The sequence below is a fragment of the Mercurialis annua genome, linkage group LG5 (genome assembly GCF_937616625.2).
Source record: "Mercurialis annua linkage group LG5, ddMerAnnu1.2, whole genome shotgun sequence".
Taxonomy (NCBI): domain Eukaryota; kingdom Viridiplantae; phylum Streptophyta; class Magnoliopsida; order Malpighiales; family Euphorbiaceae; genus Mercurialis; species Mercurialis annua.
The window spans coordinates 44,688,909-44,710,106 of record NC_065574.1 but is presented as its reverse complement, the minus strand read 5'-3'; the positions used below and the strand labels follow the sequence as shown (position 1 = coordinate 44,710,106).

Genomic DNA, 21,198 nt, shown 5'->3' with positions numbered 1-21,198 from the left:
CACTTCAGTTCTGAAGGCTTTGTCTATACAGCTAAAAAGACTCTCGTCATTCGTCATATGGCCTGTACACCCGCTGTCAATGTACCACATGTTTTTGTTTGTTGATCGGAGGGAATGAGAAACCATGAACAAATGACCCTCTTGCTGGGTTTGGTCCTCAATGATGTTTGCTTGCTATTGTTGAATCAGTTGATTTTGTGCAGGCTGATTCGTTCATTGCTTGCAAAATCTATCAATATGGCCAATTCTGTTGCAAATCTTGCATTGCGCCTTCTTCCAGCACTTGCTCTCATGGTGATTTGTTTTCTTGTAATGAATACAATATGGAAATTTGCCTTTTCCAAACTTTGAACTCTCTTTTCTATCACCGGATCCTTTCTTTCCATCTGCAGAAGTGGATTTCGCAACATGCCTGACATGAAATGCTCCTTCAGATTGATTTTTGAATCTCATGGAAGCCCTTTGTTCTTGGACTTGAAGTTTACTGATTAACTCAGCTACTGCCAACTTCTTAAGGTCACAAGACTCTTCAATGGCTGACACATTAACCTCAAATTTTTCAGGTAAACTAATCAAGACTTTCTCAACAATCTTATACTCTTCAATCACTTCACCGAATAACCTCATCTGGTTTACCAGCTCCATCACTTTTGAAGAATACTCCTTGACAGCCTCACTTTCCTTCATCTTTAGATTTTCAAACTCTCTTTTCAAAGAGAGTAATCTCACTGTTTTCACTCTTTCACTGCCTTCGTTTTCTTCTTTCAGCTTTTCACATACTTTCAAGCTGATTCAAGGGCCATGATACTAGTAAAAACATTATCAGCTAATGCAGCATAAAGGCATGTGAGAGCCTTGTCTTTCTTGAGTAACTCCTCTTCATATTGCTTGATTTGAGCAACGATGGGATTTGCTCGAAGTGGTGGAGGATCTCTTCCTATGATTACAGCATTCCATAAACCCAGGGACTTGAGGTATGATTTCATTTTTACCACACAACTCTGGTAATTTACACCTGTAAAAACAAGAACACCAGGTGATGAAGAACTAGCGGAAGCCATTTTTCTCTCAAGTGTTTGGATCTCTCACTCATAGATTGTTTAAACCTCACACCACTCAAAACACTCTTTCCTCACAGCTCCCTTAAGAACATGTAAGCTCCGATACCACTGTTGATTGGTAGAGCAATATAACAGTAACAAAAACAGAGAAAAAAGTTGGAGCTGAAAATTAATATTTCTCTCTATTACTTTCAAGTGCAGAAAATTGGTTTACACAAAGAGAGTTACAAAATAAAATAATGAGATTGCACAACTAATCTCTTACAAAAGTATGGCAAAATAGGTAGTTCAACAACTACAAACATTACCTAAAGTAATGGTTACACACATTTTCAAAAACGATAAACTAACAAAATATAGACTTCTGATTTCTAAGAGAAAACTCAGTTGTCTAATAATTTCTCGTCATCTAGATGGTAGATATTGTGTTGCCCATTTCAAAGAAAAACACCATTACAAACTTGTTACCTGCAGGCAAAGTCCATATGTTTCATTCACAAAACAGAGCTAACAAATTGGTCTCTGATTTATCACGTGACAGAGTAGGAGATCACTATGTCCGTGGATATAGACCTGCCAATTACAATGCTAAACTACCTTTCAGATGAACGAAAGATATTTCAGAGGCAGAAGCAGAAACAATTCAGCAATATTTTTAAAGTACGAAACTAAAGAACTCTGGTTTCTCTTATTTTATGCATTGCTGAAGATCATATAAGCATTAAATTTTGGGCTAATGCTAAATTGTTGGTGGAACAACCCAAAGACTGTATAAAGCACAGGCCGGTTTTGGCATTTATTGGGGGAACCATCAAAAGAAAATGGTGGGAGTTTTATGTAGCTTTGCATTGAAACCAACCACACTTGCTTGATAGGACCTATAGTAGGATGTGTGATCACACTTCTGTTTTTGCCTGAGTCGTTTTATTTTAATAATGTAGACTGGCTTGGATAAGTATCATTTTTATTATGAAGAATAACAGAATAAGAAATTTTATTTTGATCAATCTCTATGCTTTTGTGTAGTAGTCAACTAGTCATAGCTTGCTTGCTACATTTCATAAAGAATTTGTAATTGATGCAGTCTTTCTTGGAAACACTTAGAGAATTTTGCGCTAACTGTTTTGATTGCGTATGCTGAGGGATAAAGAGGTGTCGTTGCTTTGAAGTTCGTACTAATCACAAACATGAATTTGTGTCAGAAATTTAGAACCTTGGAATTTATCCTGTATCAAAAATTTGTCAAGATTGCATACCTTTTTTTTCCGAGTGAGGAGTGGCTAGAGGAAGTATAAATTCACTAAGCCGAAACTAGTGCACATGATTAGTAGTTGTTTAGTTGGAAAGCTATATCAAGGAAAAAGAACATCATGGACAGGAAATAGGCACCATGGTCGGAGTCCTTAGAGGGGTTGAGCAATCTTTGGATGCTTTAGAATTAGAACCAACTCTAGAATTATCACTCTTCCGGATAACTGTTGACGTTAGTTTATTAATTTCCTTGACAGGAGTGAAATTCATTGACTTGTGAGTTGATTTTGGAGTTTAAACGATTATTGATAAATAAAGGCTATGAAGAACTTTATTTGCCCACGTGTCTTTATCAAGAGAACAACATTGAGATATGTGATTATAGCTGTCTATGTTTGACATGCATATAAATGCAGTATAATGGGTGAAATTGCTTATAGATAAGTCTCCATTCATATAAATTTTACAAGTAAAGAATATTTACAAAAGGGTGAAATCTTCTCGAATATTTATTCTAGGGTTAATTACATATAAAATCATGACCTTTGCACCAAATTTCAAAAATAACATTACCTTTAAAATGTGTCAATTATAGACACCACCTCTCATTTTTTTCAATTTCATCATAGGCACATTTTTTGGTGAAATTTTGCTGACTTGGACAGCCAATGGGTCTGCCACGTGTCATGTCATGTCAGCAAAAATGTCATTAAAAATCGCCGATGTTATTTTTGAAAAAAAAATGAAAGGTGGTGTCTATAATTGACACGTTTCAAAGGTTATGTTATTTTTGAAAGTTGGCGCAAAGGGCATGATTTTATATGTAATTAACTCTTTATTTTAGGCCTTATTATTTAAAAAAAAACCCCATCTTATAACATTTATTCGTTTATACCCTGACCTAGGAAAAAGTTCATTTGTACCCGTTTTTTGATTTTTGATTTTCGTCTCTATCCTAAAGAGCTAATTTGACCTCTTTTTATTTGGAAAAATATTCAAATGATCCTTTATATTTAGCTTATATTCTAATTAAATATTAATATTATTAATCATTTATATAGTTTTCATCCTTTAATTAATTTAATTGTCAAAAATTTAAATTTTAGGGTAGAGATGAAAACGAAAAATCAAAAAAAGAGTACAAATGAATTTTTTCCTACGTGAGGGTATAAACGAAAAAATATTACAACGTGGGGTTTTTTAAATAATTAAATCTTTATTTTTATTGTTGGCTTATTATAAATGCTTTTAATTGTTATTTAGTTTAGTTCGTAAGTATTATTTATATTATTACTAAATTTATAGCATATATTTATTTTCAAACTCCTTTTAAGTTGCAAGTAGTCGGATTCACCTCTGACCCCACCTTTTTCAAGAAAAGAAATTTTACTTATATGTATAAAAAGTAAATAAAAAATAAATAGTTAAATTTTATAGCATTCCTAACGAACTCTTTATAATAGAATGATTTTTTACAAATTAGAAAGCTATTCGAATACATATAATATAATTTTAATTTTATTATAATAGATTCTCTAATTCATAAGTTATAAAAATTTAATGATTAATTTCCATTTTTTACTCTTAAGTATTTGTAATTACTATAATGTAATGTCCTAATATTTTTAATTGGTATTATAAGAGCATCTCCAATGCAATGCTAAAATGATGTGTTAATGTTATAATTTAGCATTTAATATTAAAATGCATCTCCAATGCAGTGCTATAGTCTGTGCTAAATTTAGCATATGCTATATCACGTGCTAAATTTAGCACAGACTATAGCATATGCTAAAATACAACAACCAATAACAATTCACTATTAATTACAATTTTACCACGGTCATTTTTTGCATTTATTATTTTAACCTATTTTTTTTAATTTTTTTATTTTAAATTTTGTGCTTCTATTTAATTTTACAACATCGATTTGATTTTTTAATAGTAGACCATACATCAATATAATTAAAAAATTAAAAAATTTATTTTTATATAATTCATCAATTTTTTGAAAAACTCATTATTAAATTAAAAAAAATATTACATAAAGTTTTGGTTTAAAATATTTAATTAAAAAAATTATTAAATAATTAGCAATTAATAAAATTAAGAGATAATTATCTTATTAAATAATTATAACATTTCTTTTTTATTTTGTGCATTGGAATAAAATTTGAAATGCTATGCTATCTATAGCATTTTACCACTTTTTCATGCTAAATTTAGCATAAAAAGTAGCATCCCATTGGAGATGCTAAATCATCGTAAATAGCGATGAATAATGTATAATAGAAATAATATTTATCTAAATAATTTTAAAATAGTAAATATATTATGATAATAAAATATAAATTCATATGAGTGTCTATGAGTTTATTATTATCATAAATTTTAAATTTATATAAATTAAATTTTAAGTTTAATTTTAAATTTAATTTTTTATTATAGAACTATTACAATAGAGCATTTTTCTAATTTTTTTAATTTACATAAATAACTTATTTAATTTTAGAAAGCAATCGATCATAAACATTAATTTAAATCGGACTCATATAAAATTATGTTTAATATAATATTTTAAGTTAAAATAAAATAAATGTCATATTAAATTTTATAATTAATTTTATAATTAATTTTTTTAAATAACATTAAATTAATTCTGCGCTATTGGGCAGGGGTATGACTGGTTCTTTTTTTTATGACGAGTACTCGCTCTACTGAACTGAAACTCAATATCATTGTCAAACTCCGGAATGCGGACTACCCGCAGTCTCACATACCTGGTAATTCCAGGTTTGTAATATCCCGTATTTTTATAAGCCACGTGTAAGGATTTTATTAGCCGGGAATATGTAAATTAAATTTAAGAGTAAATTTAATTTATAAGTATCCCTAAAAATATATCGTAATAATAGAAGTTTAAAATTTAAATCGGTGATTTAAATTTTAATAAAAAAATATGAACAGGACTAATCGAATAAGAAATACGATTGGAGTCGTAAGATAAAAATATATTGATAATTAATATATCAATATACCACTCTAATTGGAGAGTTTAATATTTCGGATAAAACTCCGAAATTTAAAATGTCGAAACTCGGAAGTCTCGACGTGTTATTAACGAATATAAGTTAAGATATATATATAAAAATATATTATATATATTAATAAAAAAAATATAAGATGATAAGAAGAGAGTGAGCGTGAGAGTGGAGGCCAAGGTAAGGAAAAAGGGCAACTTTAATCCCTAAACTTTTACTTCAATTAGTTTTTAATTATAAACTAATTAAGTATTATTCGTTAGTTCAAATTAAAATAAAATAAATTATAAGTCCCGAGCGAATAATTTTAGTGTCAATATTCGCGAAATAATTTGACGAAACTATCGTCAAAGTTCCATATAATTTGGACGTAGAAAGTTTAATCAAGTGGGACTGATTTGGACCTAATAAATATTCAGAGATTTATTAAGAATAAAATATAAATCGGTTGTTATATTTTATTAGAGTTTTGGGTAAAATTTGACAGAATTCGGAAATCGTTTCCGTTTAAGATACGGACGACTATATAAGAATTTGAGTTAAAGTGGTATATTTGCCAAATCTTCTATATATATGTTGCCATATAAATTGAAATGAACATTTGGTTCATTTCCTTCATTCCCACAGAGAGAATGAAGCTGCTTCCTCTCCAGATAACGCGCGACTTTTAGGTTTCGATTCCGACTCGTCCGTTTCTCGATTCTAACTCCATTTCTTCGACGATTACTCAAGTAATCGAGGTATTAAACCCGTATTAAACGTTTATTTAATATAATTCGATATATTTCGAATATATATTCGTTTATAAACGGTTATCGAATCGATTAATCGTTTTAAACGTCCGAATTGCATTTTGATTGCGTTTTTGTGAACTAGGACGTTTGTATACACGTTTGCAGCGATCCGGGCGTTCCGAGCACGTCGGAATGCCCGGGAAAATGAATTTCCACGGGCTGGAAATAGGCTGCATGAACGTGCAGCTGAGCTACACGAACGTGCAGCTTGGTAGCTGCACGAACGTGCATCATTGATGCTACACGAACGTGCAGCCAAAGCTGCACGGTCGTGCAGCGACCTGCTGTGCCATGCACAGCAGGTCCGACGCCAAATGGGGGGAGGACTTTTAGGGTTTTTTGCCCTACTTGTTTGACGTAGTTTTTGTCAAACGAAAAGTGTTTAAAAACGATGATTTGTTTAAAAGTAAAGTGAAAAGAGATTTAAACCTAAACCTATATACTTTTAAAATGAGATTTTAAAAGTAAAGTTAAACGTTTAAAAAGGACTTTAAAAGAGTTATAGTCGACGTTTAACTGGTTTTAAATATTTAGCAAACGATGTTGCTAAATAATTAGTATACGACTGTGAATTGTTTTGGCAATCAAGTCTATACTATTAAATGATTTTAATTAGGTATTGCTATACCTAAAACGACTTTTAGAGAAGTCAAAACGTTTTCTTGAGGTGAAAACGATCTATATGGTTTTTAAAAATAAAAAAGACCATAAGTGTTATATGTTATATGTTTGTGTGATTTGTCTGGACCTATGTTTCAGGACCTAGATGTTTATACCAGAAATAGATATTGATGTGTTGTCTTGTGTATTTTGTATGTTTGATCCGACTAGCTGTCCAGCAGTCAGACCAGGACTCCAGGGAGTCTGTCACACATACGGCGGTGCTAAGTAGTAACTTAGCAGTACTGTGAGTTTACGTGTTTACTTTTGAATATCAGTATTCAACTGTTTTAAATCCATAATCGCAATAGTATAAACTAGCCAAGAGAGGTCCATTGGAACGAGCTACCTATTGGGCGGCAATAGGGTTGCGTGATCACCAACACCGATTTTTAGATGTACTTCTGTCGAGGTATAGAGGTATGCATGTCGTGTAAGTCATTGGAAAAGTAGATGCCCTGACTTCACGGGTAAACCCTGAGACGGCAGTAATATAGTTACGGTCGCGGAATAAGCCGCGAAGGCAGTTTCTGATTACGCTCCAGGTACCAGAGATACAGAATTGGACGGCAGTGATTCAGTTCACGGTCTTTATTCTGTTGTCCATAAGCTCGTAAGATGAGTGTGTCTGTTGGGACATTTGTGAACTAGGGTTTCATATGGATCGACGTAATTGGTCATATTTTATATATAACTGTTTTATATATATAATGCGATTTTGGTATTTATCTGTAAACTGTTTACTCACTCAGAAATATTTATATTTCTGACCCCGTTGTTGTTATCCCTTTTTCAGGAAATGAACTTTGAGGTCAGTCGAGCTTCCACATCCCTTCTTCAGGAAAGCTCTTCTTTGGTAATGTACATAGGATTTTGTACTCTTAGTATGCTGCAATAGTATAAGTGTGATGTGCCAGCAGCCGTGCCACTAGTCCTTTGTTTAGTTACTCTGATAGGATCTAGTGCACGCGTGTATACCTTCTGGGTGGCTGCTTAGTGGCATATTGTATTTAGTTACCGAGTCGGCCTCGTGTGTTTTTGTGAGGGTCAAAAACAGTATGTTTTATATACGCCGGCTATGTGTAACCGGTCCGTTGTGTATTTTAATATGTTTAATACCACCGTTGCGAGACGCAGAGGTGTCCGCTTATTTTTATTAAATATATTAACGGTGGCGTGTGGTTTGGAACGGGGCTGCCAATGTGTTAAGGCAAGCGAAAGATAAGTCCCTGGTTTCCAGTACCTACCACGCCAGGTTTTCAGAAGGAAGCGAGGGTTGAGATAACGAGGTTATCCAACCAGTACTTCTGAAACCAGATTTCGCTTATATGTGTATTTTCAGAAATCGTGTTAAGCTAAAAGAGAAAAGTTTTAACGGTATTTTCTGAAAACGGATCGTACGCGAGGTGCGATCTTTTAATAATATTTGCGAAAAAATTCTAGAGGTTCTAGGCTTGCTACGGGTTTCGGAACAACCATTCCCATTCCCTAGCGCCGGTCGTGACTTGGATTAGGGTGGAATTCGGGTCGTGACAAACATGGTATCAGAGCAACATTTTGAGTACTCGACCATCCGAAGTACTGTTGCTGATACTGTTAAGTAAGTTGTGTTAGAAATTATGGGGATTCCTAGTAGACTATTGCAGCAACATAGGATTCGAGTCATGTCTTGATCAGTTTTCAGTTGTTGAAAACATTCAGCTATAAGTAGCAACTCATATACGTCTGTAGAGTATATGTGATGTTTGATCAGGAACATATGAGATGTTCTTGTGTTTGAAACACGATACTAACAAGGGAACATGTGAGATGTTCCTGTGTTCGAGACGCTCTATTAGAGTAGTACGCAATGGTCAGATCAATTAACCAGTATTCAAGGAAGTTGATTCTGTTCGAATACAGAACGAGGCGAAGATTCCAGAAGAATCGTTTGTTCGAGAAAATAGTTAGATTTTCTCTGAACTATATGTGTGATTGCTATGTGTTTTATTTTATATGTGTTTATAAGGTGTTACCTGTTATATGAAAATGTGTTTTTCTATAACTGTTATATCGGCTACTTACGTTATGGCCACATGTGTTTCAGCATGTCTGGGCCTAGTCGAGCTCAGCCGCATGTCGTGCCTGATAATCCATTAGAGGCTGAAGATTTTACTTCAGTTGATAAGATGGATACAGACGATGATGCTATTGAATTAAAGGATCTGGAAAGATTAATGGGAAACATAGATGTTATTGACGACAGTATTGATTCAGTGTCTGAATCTACTGTTGTATCAGCCTATATAGGGTTTAGGCTGGAGAAGTACTTAGCAGAGGTGAACCATCTGAGAAATATCCAGAAAGGGATAGTTATATGCCGATGCGAACGGGGAAAAGGTCCGATGATTCGAGAGGCATTACCGCCTCAACAATCATCCTCAGGTATCATTTAGATATGTGTCTTACGTTTAAGTAAGTACATTTATGTGTTTTAGTATGAGATACTAAAACTAGAAAACATAAAGTACAGATAGAGAATATCCTTAAACAAGAACACACATAGCTAATGAATAATAACTGTTAATAAACAGCATAACGATGAATAATAACATAAAAGGTAAATGTTGAATAAAGAACAATAAATCCTAATGTGAGGATTAGGAAAACCTTGAAATGGCACAGAGAAGTAGTTTGAAAGAAACTTATTAAAGTTTTATTTTACAGTTGAACATATAATTGTGCTCAGATGCATTAAAGGTGCATGTTGCAAAAATCACTATAGAAGAAGCATACCTGAATTTTATATATATTACATATATATACATAAAATGATTTTGATTAGGGCATGCATCATATATATTGATATATCAGTATATCAATGAAAAGTGAATTGAAATAGCAACTCTTTGGGGATGAGAGATGTCATCACCCTGAAGCACAATTGTATGAAAAATGTTTTATACCGTGAATTTGAGAATTCACAATTTGTTTGAAAAGAGGGATTTAAAAGGCTTGCGCAAGCAGGACGAATAATAATTATCTCAGACGAGATCAATTGTATTTGTCTGACAAATTGATTTGTATTTGTTAAGCGTCAGTGTACGCGAGACAAAACTGTATTTGTTTAAACGAAAACTCTGTGATAGTGACAAGGTAGATGGGAAAAAGGGGTTAAAGAATAACAGTTTTTATTATAAAAATAAATAATAAAGACCTAATTCTAATGTTTCATACCGAGACATTAGAGATTAACGAAAGCATGGGAAGATTAGAAGAAGTGAGAATCTATATTCTTACTCAGGAATAGATTGTTATAAGTCTAGTGGTGAACTTTTATGGTAAATAAAAGTTCGAGGGTAGAAAATAGAAGATTGTCACGATTAAGATAAGAGAGTAGGATCTAATTAAAAACAATTCGGTTAGTTTGACTTCAAGTAACTATATGTGAACAAAGTCATACGCACGTGTTTAATTAAACGGATTGGAGATCAGTCTTACAGACAGAACAGATGTCAGTAATGGACATATCTCTTAAATCCATACGAGTGGTTAGATAAAATCAAAATTCATAAGTCTGAGAGGAGTAACCTCAGCAGTTAAATAATAAACAACAACGAAACATCTACAAGAAAGATGGTAAAAGGAAATATGAGTATTCTCAGAACCAAGTAGGTACACTACTAGTTCTGATATGAGTAAAGAGGATTAATGAATATGTTAACGACTGATGGAATTGTCAAGTCGTGTTAACAAATATTCATTAATGAAAATGATTATTAAATCATAAAACGAATAAATAATATACTTAAAAAGTATATCAAACCTTGAACCAACATAAAATAAAGATGTTATCAAGGTGTAAATGAGATGGAGATAATGAATTGACGGAGCTAGTTTCAGCTATTGTCTGGAAACTGACGGGGTACAGTAAAACCCTAATAACTTATGATCGAACCGTTAGATCGGTTTGATATTGGGATATGACAATCCCAAGACGGTTATCTAAGTTTTAACCGTTGCGAACGTCGAACGGAGAGGTAGGAGATGCTCGATGATGGAGATGTTGTCGTGGAACTTGCGTGAAATTTTGGCGGTAAGCCAAAAGTGCAAGTGACAACGATAAGAAGTATAAAATTTAATTAACTTGGAATTATCAACATAAGCTCCAGATATGTATATAAATGAATTTGAAAACTGTGATGAGACAGTAATTTCAAAAGATGAAAATTCCGAGAACCGAGCCTTGTGACTGTGAGGTCTAGGCTGGCTGGTGACGGAATATACATGTGATGTACATGTATTTTCAATGTCGGGCTAGAAATACGTTAAGTATGGCCGACTAAAAGTGGAAAATGTTTAATGAACATTTTTGTTTCCAAAGTGAAATGTTTTGAAAACGGAGCTAGAGTTGATAGTCAGTTAATTAAACACGATAGTAACAGCTATAGTACAGTTATGATAACTGTTAGCTGTGAACAAGGAGAGTATGTGTATAGAAAAGAGGTTAAGAAGTCTAGTTAACCTTGGAAATACCGAAAACTAGTAATGAGTACAGTTTTGTGTGATTGTGGAGTAAGTGAGAAGGTGTTTCACGGTGAGATAATTAGGTTATAACCTACCCTTACACCTGTACAACCACATCATTAATGAGAGGAAACCAGTAATTCAATCTGTAACAGGAAGTTACTATAGATTGATAAGGAATTAGTAGACATTCTATACAAGATATAGAATCATGAGAAGATAAAAGACATTCTACACAAGATATAGAATCATAAGAGAGTGTAAAGGATGTTAAGGAAGAGTAGTCTGTTTATGGAACAGGAGTTCCAACAGATGAAGAGGGTAAGGTTAGAGATTGAAAATACTTAACCAATATTACCCTAAAACGAGTAAAAGATGTGAAACAAATTTATAATAAGATTAAAAATCTTAATTATAAAAGGTATTATAAAATGTACAACCAATAATTAACATTGAACTAGAAAGTTCAAAGAGTAAAAGAAAAGTGAATTCAAAGGTGATATCATAAAACTTAGTAATAAGTTGATATCACAGAGTGAGTTCAAAGTTTGTACTGTCTATAAAGAAGTACAACGAAAAGAAAAAATAATAAGATGTATAAAGAATACAAGTATGGCTAGTAGCCAACTTCAAGGATGATTTCGGAAACCGAAAAGAGGTCGGATTAAGTTCGACTCTTCACGAAAGTTGTAGATTGAATGTCAAATTATATGAATATGAAATAATATTTGGAAAAGACTGGTTTAAATGCTTGGTTCATTGGCTTCAATAACAGCCATGACGGCAGTTTCGCAGTCTTTTAAAATTAGCTCAAAGAGCCAACTTTGAGATCAATTTCCGATACCTTCGAGAAAGAATCTTAACTCGAAGTCTAAACGGAAGTTGTAGAAAACATTACCGACTATAGAAGCACCAAATTTAATTGGTAAACGGACGCTTCGAGATAAGCAATCCGGATAGCCGAAGTAGGCTCGAAGAGAAGTAACATAAGGGTGTAGCCCGAAGTTAATAAGTATAAAGATTTCTGATAACAGAAGTCAAGGTTATAGGTTAGGAACCTATAAGTGAAAGTACAGTGAGATGAGATGTAAAGCGATTGGGAGATATGAGAAGCAGTTAGAGAAGAACTGCAAGGTTTAGATACCCACTATTCGTATACTAGTAGATAAAGTATACGGTCCATAAGGACAAGTAAAGTAGAGATAGACAAGTTGATAGACGAAAGGTAGTAAGTTGAAAATAATGCACAGCTGTGCAACTATGCCATAGACGGCAGTAATTTTTATGATGTGCAATTGTGCCATAAGTGACATCAATTGGTCATAGACGACAGCAGTTGTGCTATAGACAACAACAGTAATGTTTATGCTGTAGAAAGCATAGAACAAGAAATAGAAAAAGTATTATTGGCTGTATAAGTAAAAGAAAAGGTGTATGTAAATTCGAGGACGAATTTATATAAGGGGGAGAGAATGTAATATCCCGTATTTTTATAAGCCACGTGTAAGGATTTTATTAGCCGTAAATATGTAAATTAAATTTAAGCGTAAATTTAATTTATAAGTATCCCTAAAAATATATCGTAATAATAGAAGTTTAAAATTTAAATCGGTGATTTAAATTTTAATAAAAAAATATGAACAGGACTAATCGAATAAGAAATACGATTGGAGTCGTAAGATAAAAATATATTGATAATTAATATATCAATATACCACTCTAATTGGAGAGTTTAATATTTCGGATAAAACCCCGAAATTTAAAATGTCGAAACTCGGAAGTCTCGACGTGTTATTAACGAATATAAGTTAAGATATATATATAAAAATATATTATATATATTAATAAAAAAAAATATAAGATGATAAGAAGAGAGTGAGCGTGAGAGTGGAGGCCAAGGTAAGGAAAAAGGGCAACTTTAATCCATAAACTTTTACTTCAATTAGTTTTTAATTATAAACTAATTAAGTATTATTCGTTAGTTCAAATTAAAATAAAATAAATTATAAGTCCCGAGCGAATAATTTTAGTGTCAATATTCGCGAAATAATTTGACGAAGCTATCGTCAAAGTTCCATATAATTTGGACATAGAAAGTTTAATCAAGTGGGACTGATTTGGACCTAATAAATATTCAGAGATTTATTAAGAATAAAATATAAATCGGATAAGAATAAAAATTATATTTTTATTCTTGTTATATTTTATTAGAGTTTTGGGTAAAATTTGACAGAATTCGGAAATCGTTTCCGTTTAAGATACAGACGACTATTTAAGAATTTGAGTTAAAGTGGTATATTTGCCAAATCTTCTATATATATGTTGCCATATAAATTGAAATGAACATTTGGTTCATTTCCTTCATTCTCACAGAGAGAATGAAGCTGCTTCCTCCCCAGATAACGCGCGAAACTTAGGTTTCGATTCCGACTCGTCCGTTTCTCGATTCTAACTCCATTTCTTCGACGATTATTCAAGTAATCGAGGTATTAAACCCGTATTAAACGTTTATTTCGATATAATTCGATATATTTCGAATATATATTCGTTTATAAACGGTTACCGAATCGATTAATCGTTTTAAACGTCCGAATTGCATTTTGATTGCGTTTTTGTGAACTAGGACGTTTGTATACACGTTTGCAGCGATCCGGGCATTCCGAGCACGTCAGAATGCCCGGGAAAATGAATTTCCACGGGCTGGAAATAGGCTGCACGAACGTGCAGCTGAGCTACACGAACCCAACCACTTTACCTCTAACCATCACCCATTGCCGCCATCTTTTTTTGGCCACCGCCACTACTGCTTTTCGGCCCCCACCACCACCTGCCTATCGCCGCCTCCACGACCGATTTTTTTTTTCGGCAGTCTCCTCCGAAGAACTGATCCCAGGTTTGTTCTTTGATGAAGAACAGACATGTGATCTGTTCTTCATTCAAAAACAGACTCACCTGGTATGTTCTTGGTGAAGGTGATGACCGGCCGAAAAAAAATTCCGGTTGTGGAGACGGGTGGGCTAGTGGTCGTAAAGCTGTGGCGGCGGAGGCCGGAGTTTATGGATTGAGTGGTTGGGTTAGATTTAATTGGGTTGGTTTTGACTGAAATAGATACTTTTTAATTGTTTAATTTTTTTAAATTGAATTTTGGGATTTTTTTTTAGGGTTTGTGGTGATGTGTTAGCTGCCACCTGACATGGGAACAAATTTTTGTTGATCTGACATTTCATCAATTTTGAAAAAAGCCCGAAAATTTTAGGCCCACGGGATTTAGTAAGCGCCGCCACAAAATCAGGGGGTTTATTGATCGTTTTTAAACATTAGAGGGTTAGGGATTACAGATCCAAAATTTAGGAGTCATGGATGATTATTAGCCCAACTTTTTTAGATGAGTTGACAATCTCTGTATTATCTTGGTCTCCACGCACTATGACCAGCTGAAGCTCCTTGCGTGCTTGCCAAGACTTCGCCGGCCGAAATCCAACTCTATAAACAGAAACCCAACAACACACTATTTTCCATCATCTTCTCCGGCCACCAAAACCGATCAACAATGAAGAGAGAAGGACGCCAACACGGGATGGTCAGAACCTGCAGAATCTTGCCATCTCCCTTTAATCCAAGCCCTCACACAAGATTCATCAACCGCCTCGACTCACCACCCACCGCCGGATTATTCACCAAGGTCCGGCCAAGACCCACAAACCACTCCAAGTTCACCGGAAAGTGTGGTAAGCCAAGGTGCAACGAGTGCCACATGAACCCATCTTCTAAGTCTAAAGACAAAACTAAAGGTACCCACAAAATAAAGTCGGGTGATGGTTTGTCTAACTTTAAATTCATGTCTGGGTCTTCTGCTGCTATTGATGAGGTTTATTATTATGATCGTCTTGAGACTGAAATTGATCGGAATACGGCTTGTTGTTCGAGTTATCGCGATGAAGAAGAAGAAGATGGTGATCTGAATTATCATGATGAAGTTGAAATTGATCGAATTACGGATTGTTTGGTGTTTGATGAAGTTGAAATCGAATTAGAAGATGAAGATTGGTGTATGGTTGCCAAATTGTAAATTTGATTTATCATATTGCTCACATGTTATTGTTCTTTTCTTTTTAATAATCTGTTGATCCCTTAAAGATTTGAGTAAATATAATGGAGTATTGAAGCTTGTGTTCAAATTCAGTAAACCAACATTTTTGTCTACTCTCTTAACAGTATGAATCTCAAATATCTCAAATAAGAAATAATGCAAAAAACTTTTGGGAACTAACCGCATTCTGTTTTTGATGCTGGTCTACTTTGATAAAGATTGAAACTCTAATTAATGTAAGTCTTCTCTTTGCACTTTAAGATTTTCGGATGATCTATCATTAGTTTTGTGCTTTAACTTCTTAAATCCGGCATTTTTTTTCCTTAAATTTATCAACAATGTGTAGCTGCAAGCAAGGTTCATACATTATATTTACAAATGGAGCTCATCAATTGTCTCTGATTTATTATGTGACAGAGTAGGAGATCGCGATGTCCGTAGATATCACCTGTCTATTTTGGGGGGGAACCATCAAAAGCAAATGGTGGGAGTTTTATGTAGCCTTGCATTAAAAGTTCTCGACATTGTAACATTAAGTTTCTCCCAAGCCATTACATCTTGAAGAGGTGGACTAGAGATGCAAGGGTTTGCGATTTTAAATTCATCGAAACCAATCACACTCGCTTGACAAGACCTCTAGTAAGATGTGTGATCACCTCTTTTTTGTTTTTTGCCCGAGTGGTATCATTTTAATAATGTAGACTGGCTTGAATAATTATCCTTTTTTATTATGAAGCATAATAGAGTAAATCTCTATCCCTTTGTGTAGTAGTGGTCATAGGTTGCTTGCTGCATTTGGTAGAGAATTTGTAGTGATGCATTCAGAGGGGGGATTGCTAGCGTGTGTTTTTCAACAAATAGAAATTTACATTTATTCAACTGATATCTGGGCCACAAATTAGCTAATTTACACAAACCTAGGCTAGGCTTTCTAAAAAAATGGTCATAAGATAGTTCATTTGCAAACAAGTCTGGATTTGCATGATTCATTGTTAATAGTCTTGCTTCGTCGCAAATCATCTTCAGTATGCAGCTCATACTTCAGTTGCAAAGCTCGCTTTGGCGCATTTCATCATCCAAAAGCTTCTAGGGCCAAACCTTTAATCCAGCAGTGTTTGCTGCTCTGTCATGCTGAATATTTGGAGAAGTATTCTCACGGGTAATTTCTCTGAGTCGTGAAGCCAAAGAACGAGGGTTGTGACTTTTCTTTCCCGTGATCTGCTTTGAGTCGCTATTCTTGACCGATGGCTTTTGAGAAGGATCAGAGGTGGTCTGTGCCATGCTGTGAATGGGTGTTCTTCCTGGGTTTGGTGACTCTAGTTGTGTCAATGCATCCTGTGCAACAAAGACAGGTAAAGCAAAAATTATAAAACGAAATCTTAATATGGCGGATGGAAATATGCACGCATAGCAATATTCAGAATGTACCTTGTCCATATCATTTTTTAAAGCCTTGCTTTCCTTGTAAAAGTTAGGCAGTGGCCTGGCCTTGAAGCAAAGGGTTCGGCGCAGTTTTTTAATTTCTGTTTCTGCCATCTCCTGGTCAAAATAATAATCTATGAGAAAGAGAGTTATGAATCATTTGGGGTTAGGCTAGTCTTAGTTAGATTTGATTCCTGTTGTGGTAGTTCAAGACATATTCATAAAATGGGATGACTAAAATTTGCTAGTTGCAAGCTCAAAAGGCAGCTTGACAATATACAGTATTTACCTTTAGTGTTGCTTGCAGCTGAACTTTTTCTGCCTGATTGGTATTGAATTTCTCTTCGAGCTTCTGAAAGTCGAACATGAGATTAAACAATTGAATTACGAGATATAATTTGGGATGTGAATTATTTATTTTTTGGCTTTATCTAAGCTAAATAAACAATATTGACTTGCCTGCTTTCTTCTTGCAGCTCTTTCTTCAGTCCTGAGGCTGAAAGGTGTAGATGTACTTGGAGATTGAGATTTGTTTCTGCAGGCACTCATAAACTTTGAGCAACTGGCACGCAAGAACAGCTATCAGAACTTAAAAACCCCTTTCAAGAATTATCCAATATGCAAATTGAAGGTATCTATCTATAAATAAATGAATTGCGCTGGCGTAAATTTTAAAATTCTTAAATATCTAAGCACTAATTATGCATTTCCGCATGGCCTGATGAAGTAATGTTATGTAAGAAGGATACAATTTAGCTTAAAACAATTAAACCAAGCTTTATATGTGCGAAACACATTACTCTGTGGGCAGGAAATGCCATTTTGCGCTAACTGTTTTGCTAGCGTTTGCTGACGGGTGAAGGGGTGTCGTTGCTTTGAAATTCGTACTAATCGCAAACAGAAATATGTGTCAGAGATTTAGAACTTCGGCATTTATCCTGTATCTAATATTGATCAAATTTGTCAAGATTGCATACCTTCTTTTTTCTGACCGAGGAGTGGCTAGAGGATGTTTGGATTCTCTAAGCCGAGAAACCTGCCATTCAAAAACTAGTACACATGATTAGTAATTGTTCGGTTGGAAAGCTACATCAAGGAAACAGAACATCAGGGATTCAGGGCCAGAAAATAGGCACCATGGTCGGAGTCCTTAGAGGGGTTGAGCAATCTTTGGATGCTTTAGAATTAGAACCAACTCTAGAATTGTCAATCTTCCGAATAATTGTTGACGTTAGTCTATTAATTTCCCTGACAGGAGTGAAATTCATCGACTTGTGAGTTGATTTTGGAGTTATTTTCTTTCTATCCATGGAATCTGTTGCAGGCACTTTGTTGATTGGGGTGGCATTGTTTTCCTTTCTGGCGCGAAATGGCGCAGCAGGTTTAGCTGGTGAACATGGCAGCTTTGATGGTCTACCAGTCATCAATGACTTTAAGGAAGAAACTGCAGGTTTCTTCCTGCTTATTGACGCCGAGTTCTCTCCTTTTGAGATGAAATCCTGCAAAATTGCTTTGTTAAACATGAACATGAATATGCAAAATTGCTAAGTTCTTCATGCTTAGTGTGATTTTCTTTACTTTTGCACCAAAAATGAACATATTTCTGTTACCTTTAACAAAGGTTTTTCCATTAGTTTTGATCCGCTAAGCTCGATTTCTTTCACCTCTTCCAAATTTTCAGCAACATCAAACTGGCTTGGAGACTCAACCTTCACACCATCTTCCTCAACAGCCCGACTTTCCGCAGTTAACGGAGCAACTCCTTCCTCCTTACAACTTTCAGAATCTCCCATTTCAAGATCCAAGTCATGTCCATTATCATCATCATCAAAACCTGGTTCAGGTTCATCAAGATCCTGATCAGAGTTTGCGGTCAGTTTATCTAAATCTTTGGTCTCACAATCTTGAAATTCACTTGAATGTTCATGGTCAGGCACTTTATTTGCATTTGCTTGCTCAAGCAAAGCTGCAGCCTTTCGTGCAGCAAGATTCTTGTAATGTGCTTCAAAGAAAGCTTTCTTCTGCGCAACCGACCCCGGGCGAGAGAATCTTTCAGCTTCTTCAACATACCTATTATGAGAGAAAGATGACCATTTTTCCCAGTCTAAAGATTCTGAAGTAAACCTTCCAAATGATACTGACTGCCCAAATGAATGAACTGGGTTGCCCTGCCATACATTAAGTTTGAAATTTCATCATTTTCTAAGTCAAATGGCAAAAACAAAAGAACCCATAATCAAATTCTGTGAACTATTACCAGGGTTTGAAGTGATTTGATGGCTAGGAAGACAAAAAACAAAGACTTACTGACCTGATCCGAGTGACTAGGAGGAACCGCAGCATAAGAGAATGGCTGTTGGTGCATGAGACAAGTTGGTTCCCCCATGAGCTAAACTTTTGTTTTGTTGACAAAATTCTACAAAACAAAACTGTGAGCTTTTTTCTTTGTTCTATCTGTAATATTCTACAGGTTATGCAGATGATAACAAACAAGAATTTGAATTTAAATTTCAAACGGTAAGAAAAAAGGACGTGGGCAATTGGGTCCATGCCATGGCATTATAATTAACAAATTAAAAAAAAAGGTGGTGGTTGATTTTTCTATATTGTCGGAAGTGGGGTTTTGGAACCACTTTTTTGGAGTAAAGCTGCAATCTTTTTCCAGCGTGTAAAAGTAGGGGGCCCACAATGTTGAGACATGTCATATTTTGAATTTTGAGAAAGATAACAAAAATGAAGCTCCAGGCTCTAGGGGCCTCGTCTTGGTGTGTGCATGCTCTCGAGGAACGGATAACACAATTCGCTGCAATTTTTCTGTAGCTCTGGGAGATATAACTGCCGCTGCACGAAAAAAAGTTAATTTCTTGAATATGTCAAGCTGCAACAAGTACTAGGCAGGATCAAAAATCTTTTTTTAATTAGATTAGATATGAAATTATTTTTATTCAATTCAGATAATTCAGAATATTGATTTAGATATAAAAACTACAAAAAGTAGAAATTTTGATTTTAAAATTTTAGTCCCGTTCTATATGATGTTGGGTTTTCTAGGTTCATAACGCAGCGGAATTTCAAAAAATTTATCTAAAACCCAAATCAAGATCCATGTAATTCGAATAAATAGATTAACTACATAATTAATACTTGTATGTCGAATTCAACAGCAATATAGGAAGGAAAGAGGTGGTTAACTTTGGTGATACCTGACCTCTACGAGTATCCACACGAACAGATCTTAGCCAAAACTAGTGTTTGTGTGCTAGCAATATTGCTTCACAAGCAATTTCGAATTTTAGTGATTTAGTGAATAATGCATTTCGTAAATCTCAAAACTATTCCTTAATGTGTATTTATAGTCATACAACAACACTAGGGTTTGAAACAAATTCGAATTTCAATCTCATTGCAATTCTTACAAGTTTATGTTTATCAAAAACTCCCTTTTTGATAATCATCCATATATTAATTATTATATTTATTATCTTCAAAATAATAAATTAAGAAAAACACTTATCCTTAAATTTCGAATTAATATATATTTATTAATATATATATATATATATATATATATATATATATATATATATATAATAATTAACCACTTAATCACATTGGCCTTATACAACCCATAACTGTTTTGGGCCTGTTCTTAGTGTGCGACCCTGTAGGTTCATATAACGTTGGCAGTAGGCCCGAAATCCCTATTTCAGCCCACAAGTCATAAGTGGCCTCTAGCAAGACATTATGACTACCCAAGTTATACGAATATCGACAATCTGATTTAACCATTTACAATAATATTTTAATCCCTTTGTCACTCGATATCCACATTGAATATAAGGCATAGTCTTGTCATCCTTATAATATTCAATCATTAGTTTCTTGACTCTAAGTAGACTGAAAATGATAACTCTTTATCAATTCATTTAGCATGGTCATGCATTTCCTTCAGTCTATCTTCTTCAAGGGGCCCATAGATATCTTACTCAAATAAATAAGGGACAAATTCCTTCTCAGTCACTCACATTTCTCCCATAGCTACTTTCATATCCAATGACAATCTATTCCATTATCCTGTTAAAGATAATGTAAGACTGTATCAAAATATGAAATAGCTATCTAGAAATTCATGATGATTTCAAGGTCAAAGGATTATACTAATAGAACCGTAATGATAATTACTTATGACAGTGATCTATGTAGTATTCTCATAGTGAGTCATCCAGTGCCTTATTTCTCAAATAGCACCTATGATTTGACTTAATATCTCATATACATGATTAGTAAAACATAATCATCAGTTAACATCATACTAATCTCAATGTTCTATTAAGATTAGGGATAGATGGTATATAATTCTTTTATAAAACCTA

The 21,198-nt window shown here is 34.2% G+C and overlaps 3 protein-coding genes and 1 long non-coding RNA gene across 7 annotated transcripts; 2 read left to right on the top strand and 2 right to left on the bottom strand.

Annotated features, from left to right (window-relative positions):
• Positions 1–213: 213 nt before the first annotated feature.
• LOC130015548 (uncharacterized) lies at positions 214–1,061 on the bottom strand. Its single transcript, XM_056105897.1, has 2 exons — positions 819–1,061; positions 214–768 (listed from the first exon to the last, which is right to left on the bottom strand). The coding sequence occupies exons 1-2, from the start codon at positions 1,059–1,061 to the stop codon at positions 214–216; spliced, it is 798 nt and encodes a 265-aa protein (XP_055961872.1).
• A 13,632-nt stretch (positions 1,062–14,693) lies between these two features.
• On the top strand, positions 14,694–15,500 carry LOC126681008 (uncharacterized). The gene has a single exon (XM_050376361.2). It carries the CDS (start codon positions 14,864–14,866, stop codon positions 15,380–15,382), a length of 519 nt encoding a protein of 172 aa, XP_050232318.2. The 5' UTR covers positions 14,694–14,863; the 3' UTR covers positions 15,383–15,500.
• Positions 15,501–16,249: 749 nt separating this feature from the next.
• LOC126681007 (protein WVD2-like 7) lies at positions 16,250–19,228 on the bottom strand. 4 transcript variants are annotated; one of them, XM_050376357.2, is made up of 9 exons: positions 19,137–19,228; positions 18,436–18,993; positions 17,962–18,324; positions 17,803–17,861; positions 17,626–17,712; positions 17,285–17,387; positions 17,115–17,177; positions 16,832–16,942; positions 16,250–16,738 (listed from the first exon to the last, which is right to left on the bottom strand). In XM_050376357.2, exons 1-9 carry the CDS (start codon positions 19,209–19,211, stop codon positions 16,490–16,492), a joined length of 1,668 nt encoding a protein of 555 aa, XP_050232314.1. In that variant the 5' UTR covers positions 19,212–19,228; the 3' UTR covers positions 16,250–16,489. The 4 variants fall into 4 exon arrangements, with proteins under 4 accessions (XP_050232314.1, XP_050232315.1, XP_050232316.1 ...); XM_050376358.2 differs by having other exon boundaries at positions 17,285–17,360; XM_050376359.2 differs by lacking the exon at positions 17,626–17,712.
• LOC130015505 (uncharacterized) lies at positions 16,665–19,333 on the top strand. The gene is made up of 2 exons (XR_008790715.1): positions 16,665–16,755; positions 17,302–19,333. It is a non-coding gene; the product is annotated as an uncharacterized LOC130015505 (long non-coding RNA).
• Positions 19,334–21,198: the final 1,865 nt, after the last annotated feature.

Bases quoted from the DNA above. Each gene is read 5' to 3' on its own strand.
- LOC130015548 (XM_056105897.1), bottom strand. From the start codon at position 1,061: ATGGCTTCCGCTAGTTCTTCATCACCTGGTGTTCTTGTTTTTACAGGT. The intron at 769-818 runs GTTTTTACTAGT...GTATGTGAAAAG, and splicing joins ATGCTGCATTAGCTGATAAT to CTGAAAGAAGAAAACGAAGG.
- LOC126681007 (XM_050376357.2), bottom strand. From the start codon at position 19,211: ATGGGGGAACCAACTTGTCTCATGCACCAACAGCCATTCTCTTATGCT. The intron at 17,713-17,802 runs GTATGCAATCTT...GTTTGCGATTAG, and splicing joins CCTCGGTCAGAAAAAAGAAG to TACGAATTTCAAAGCAACGA. The intron at 16,943-17,114 runs GTAAATACTGTA...TATTTTGACCAG, and splicing joins AGCTGCAAGCAACACTAAAG to GAGATGGCAGAAACAGAAAT.
- LOC126681008 (XM_050376361.2), top strand. From the start codon at position 14,864: ATGAAGAGAGAAGGACGCCAACACGGGATGGTCAGAACCTGCAGAATC.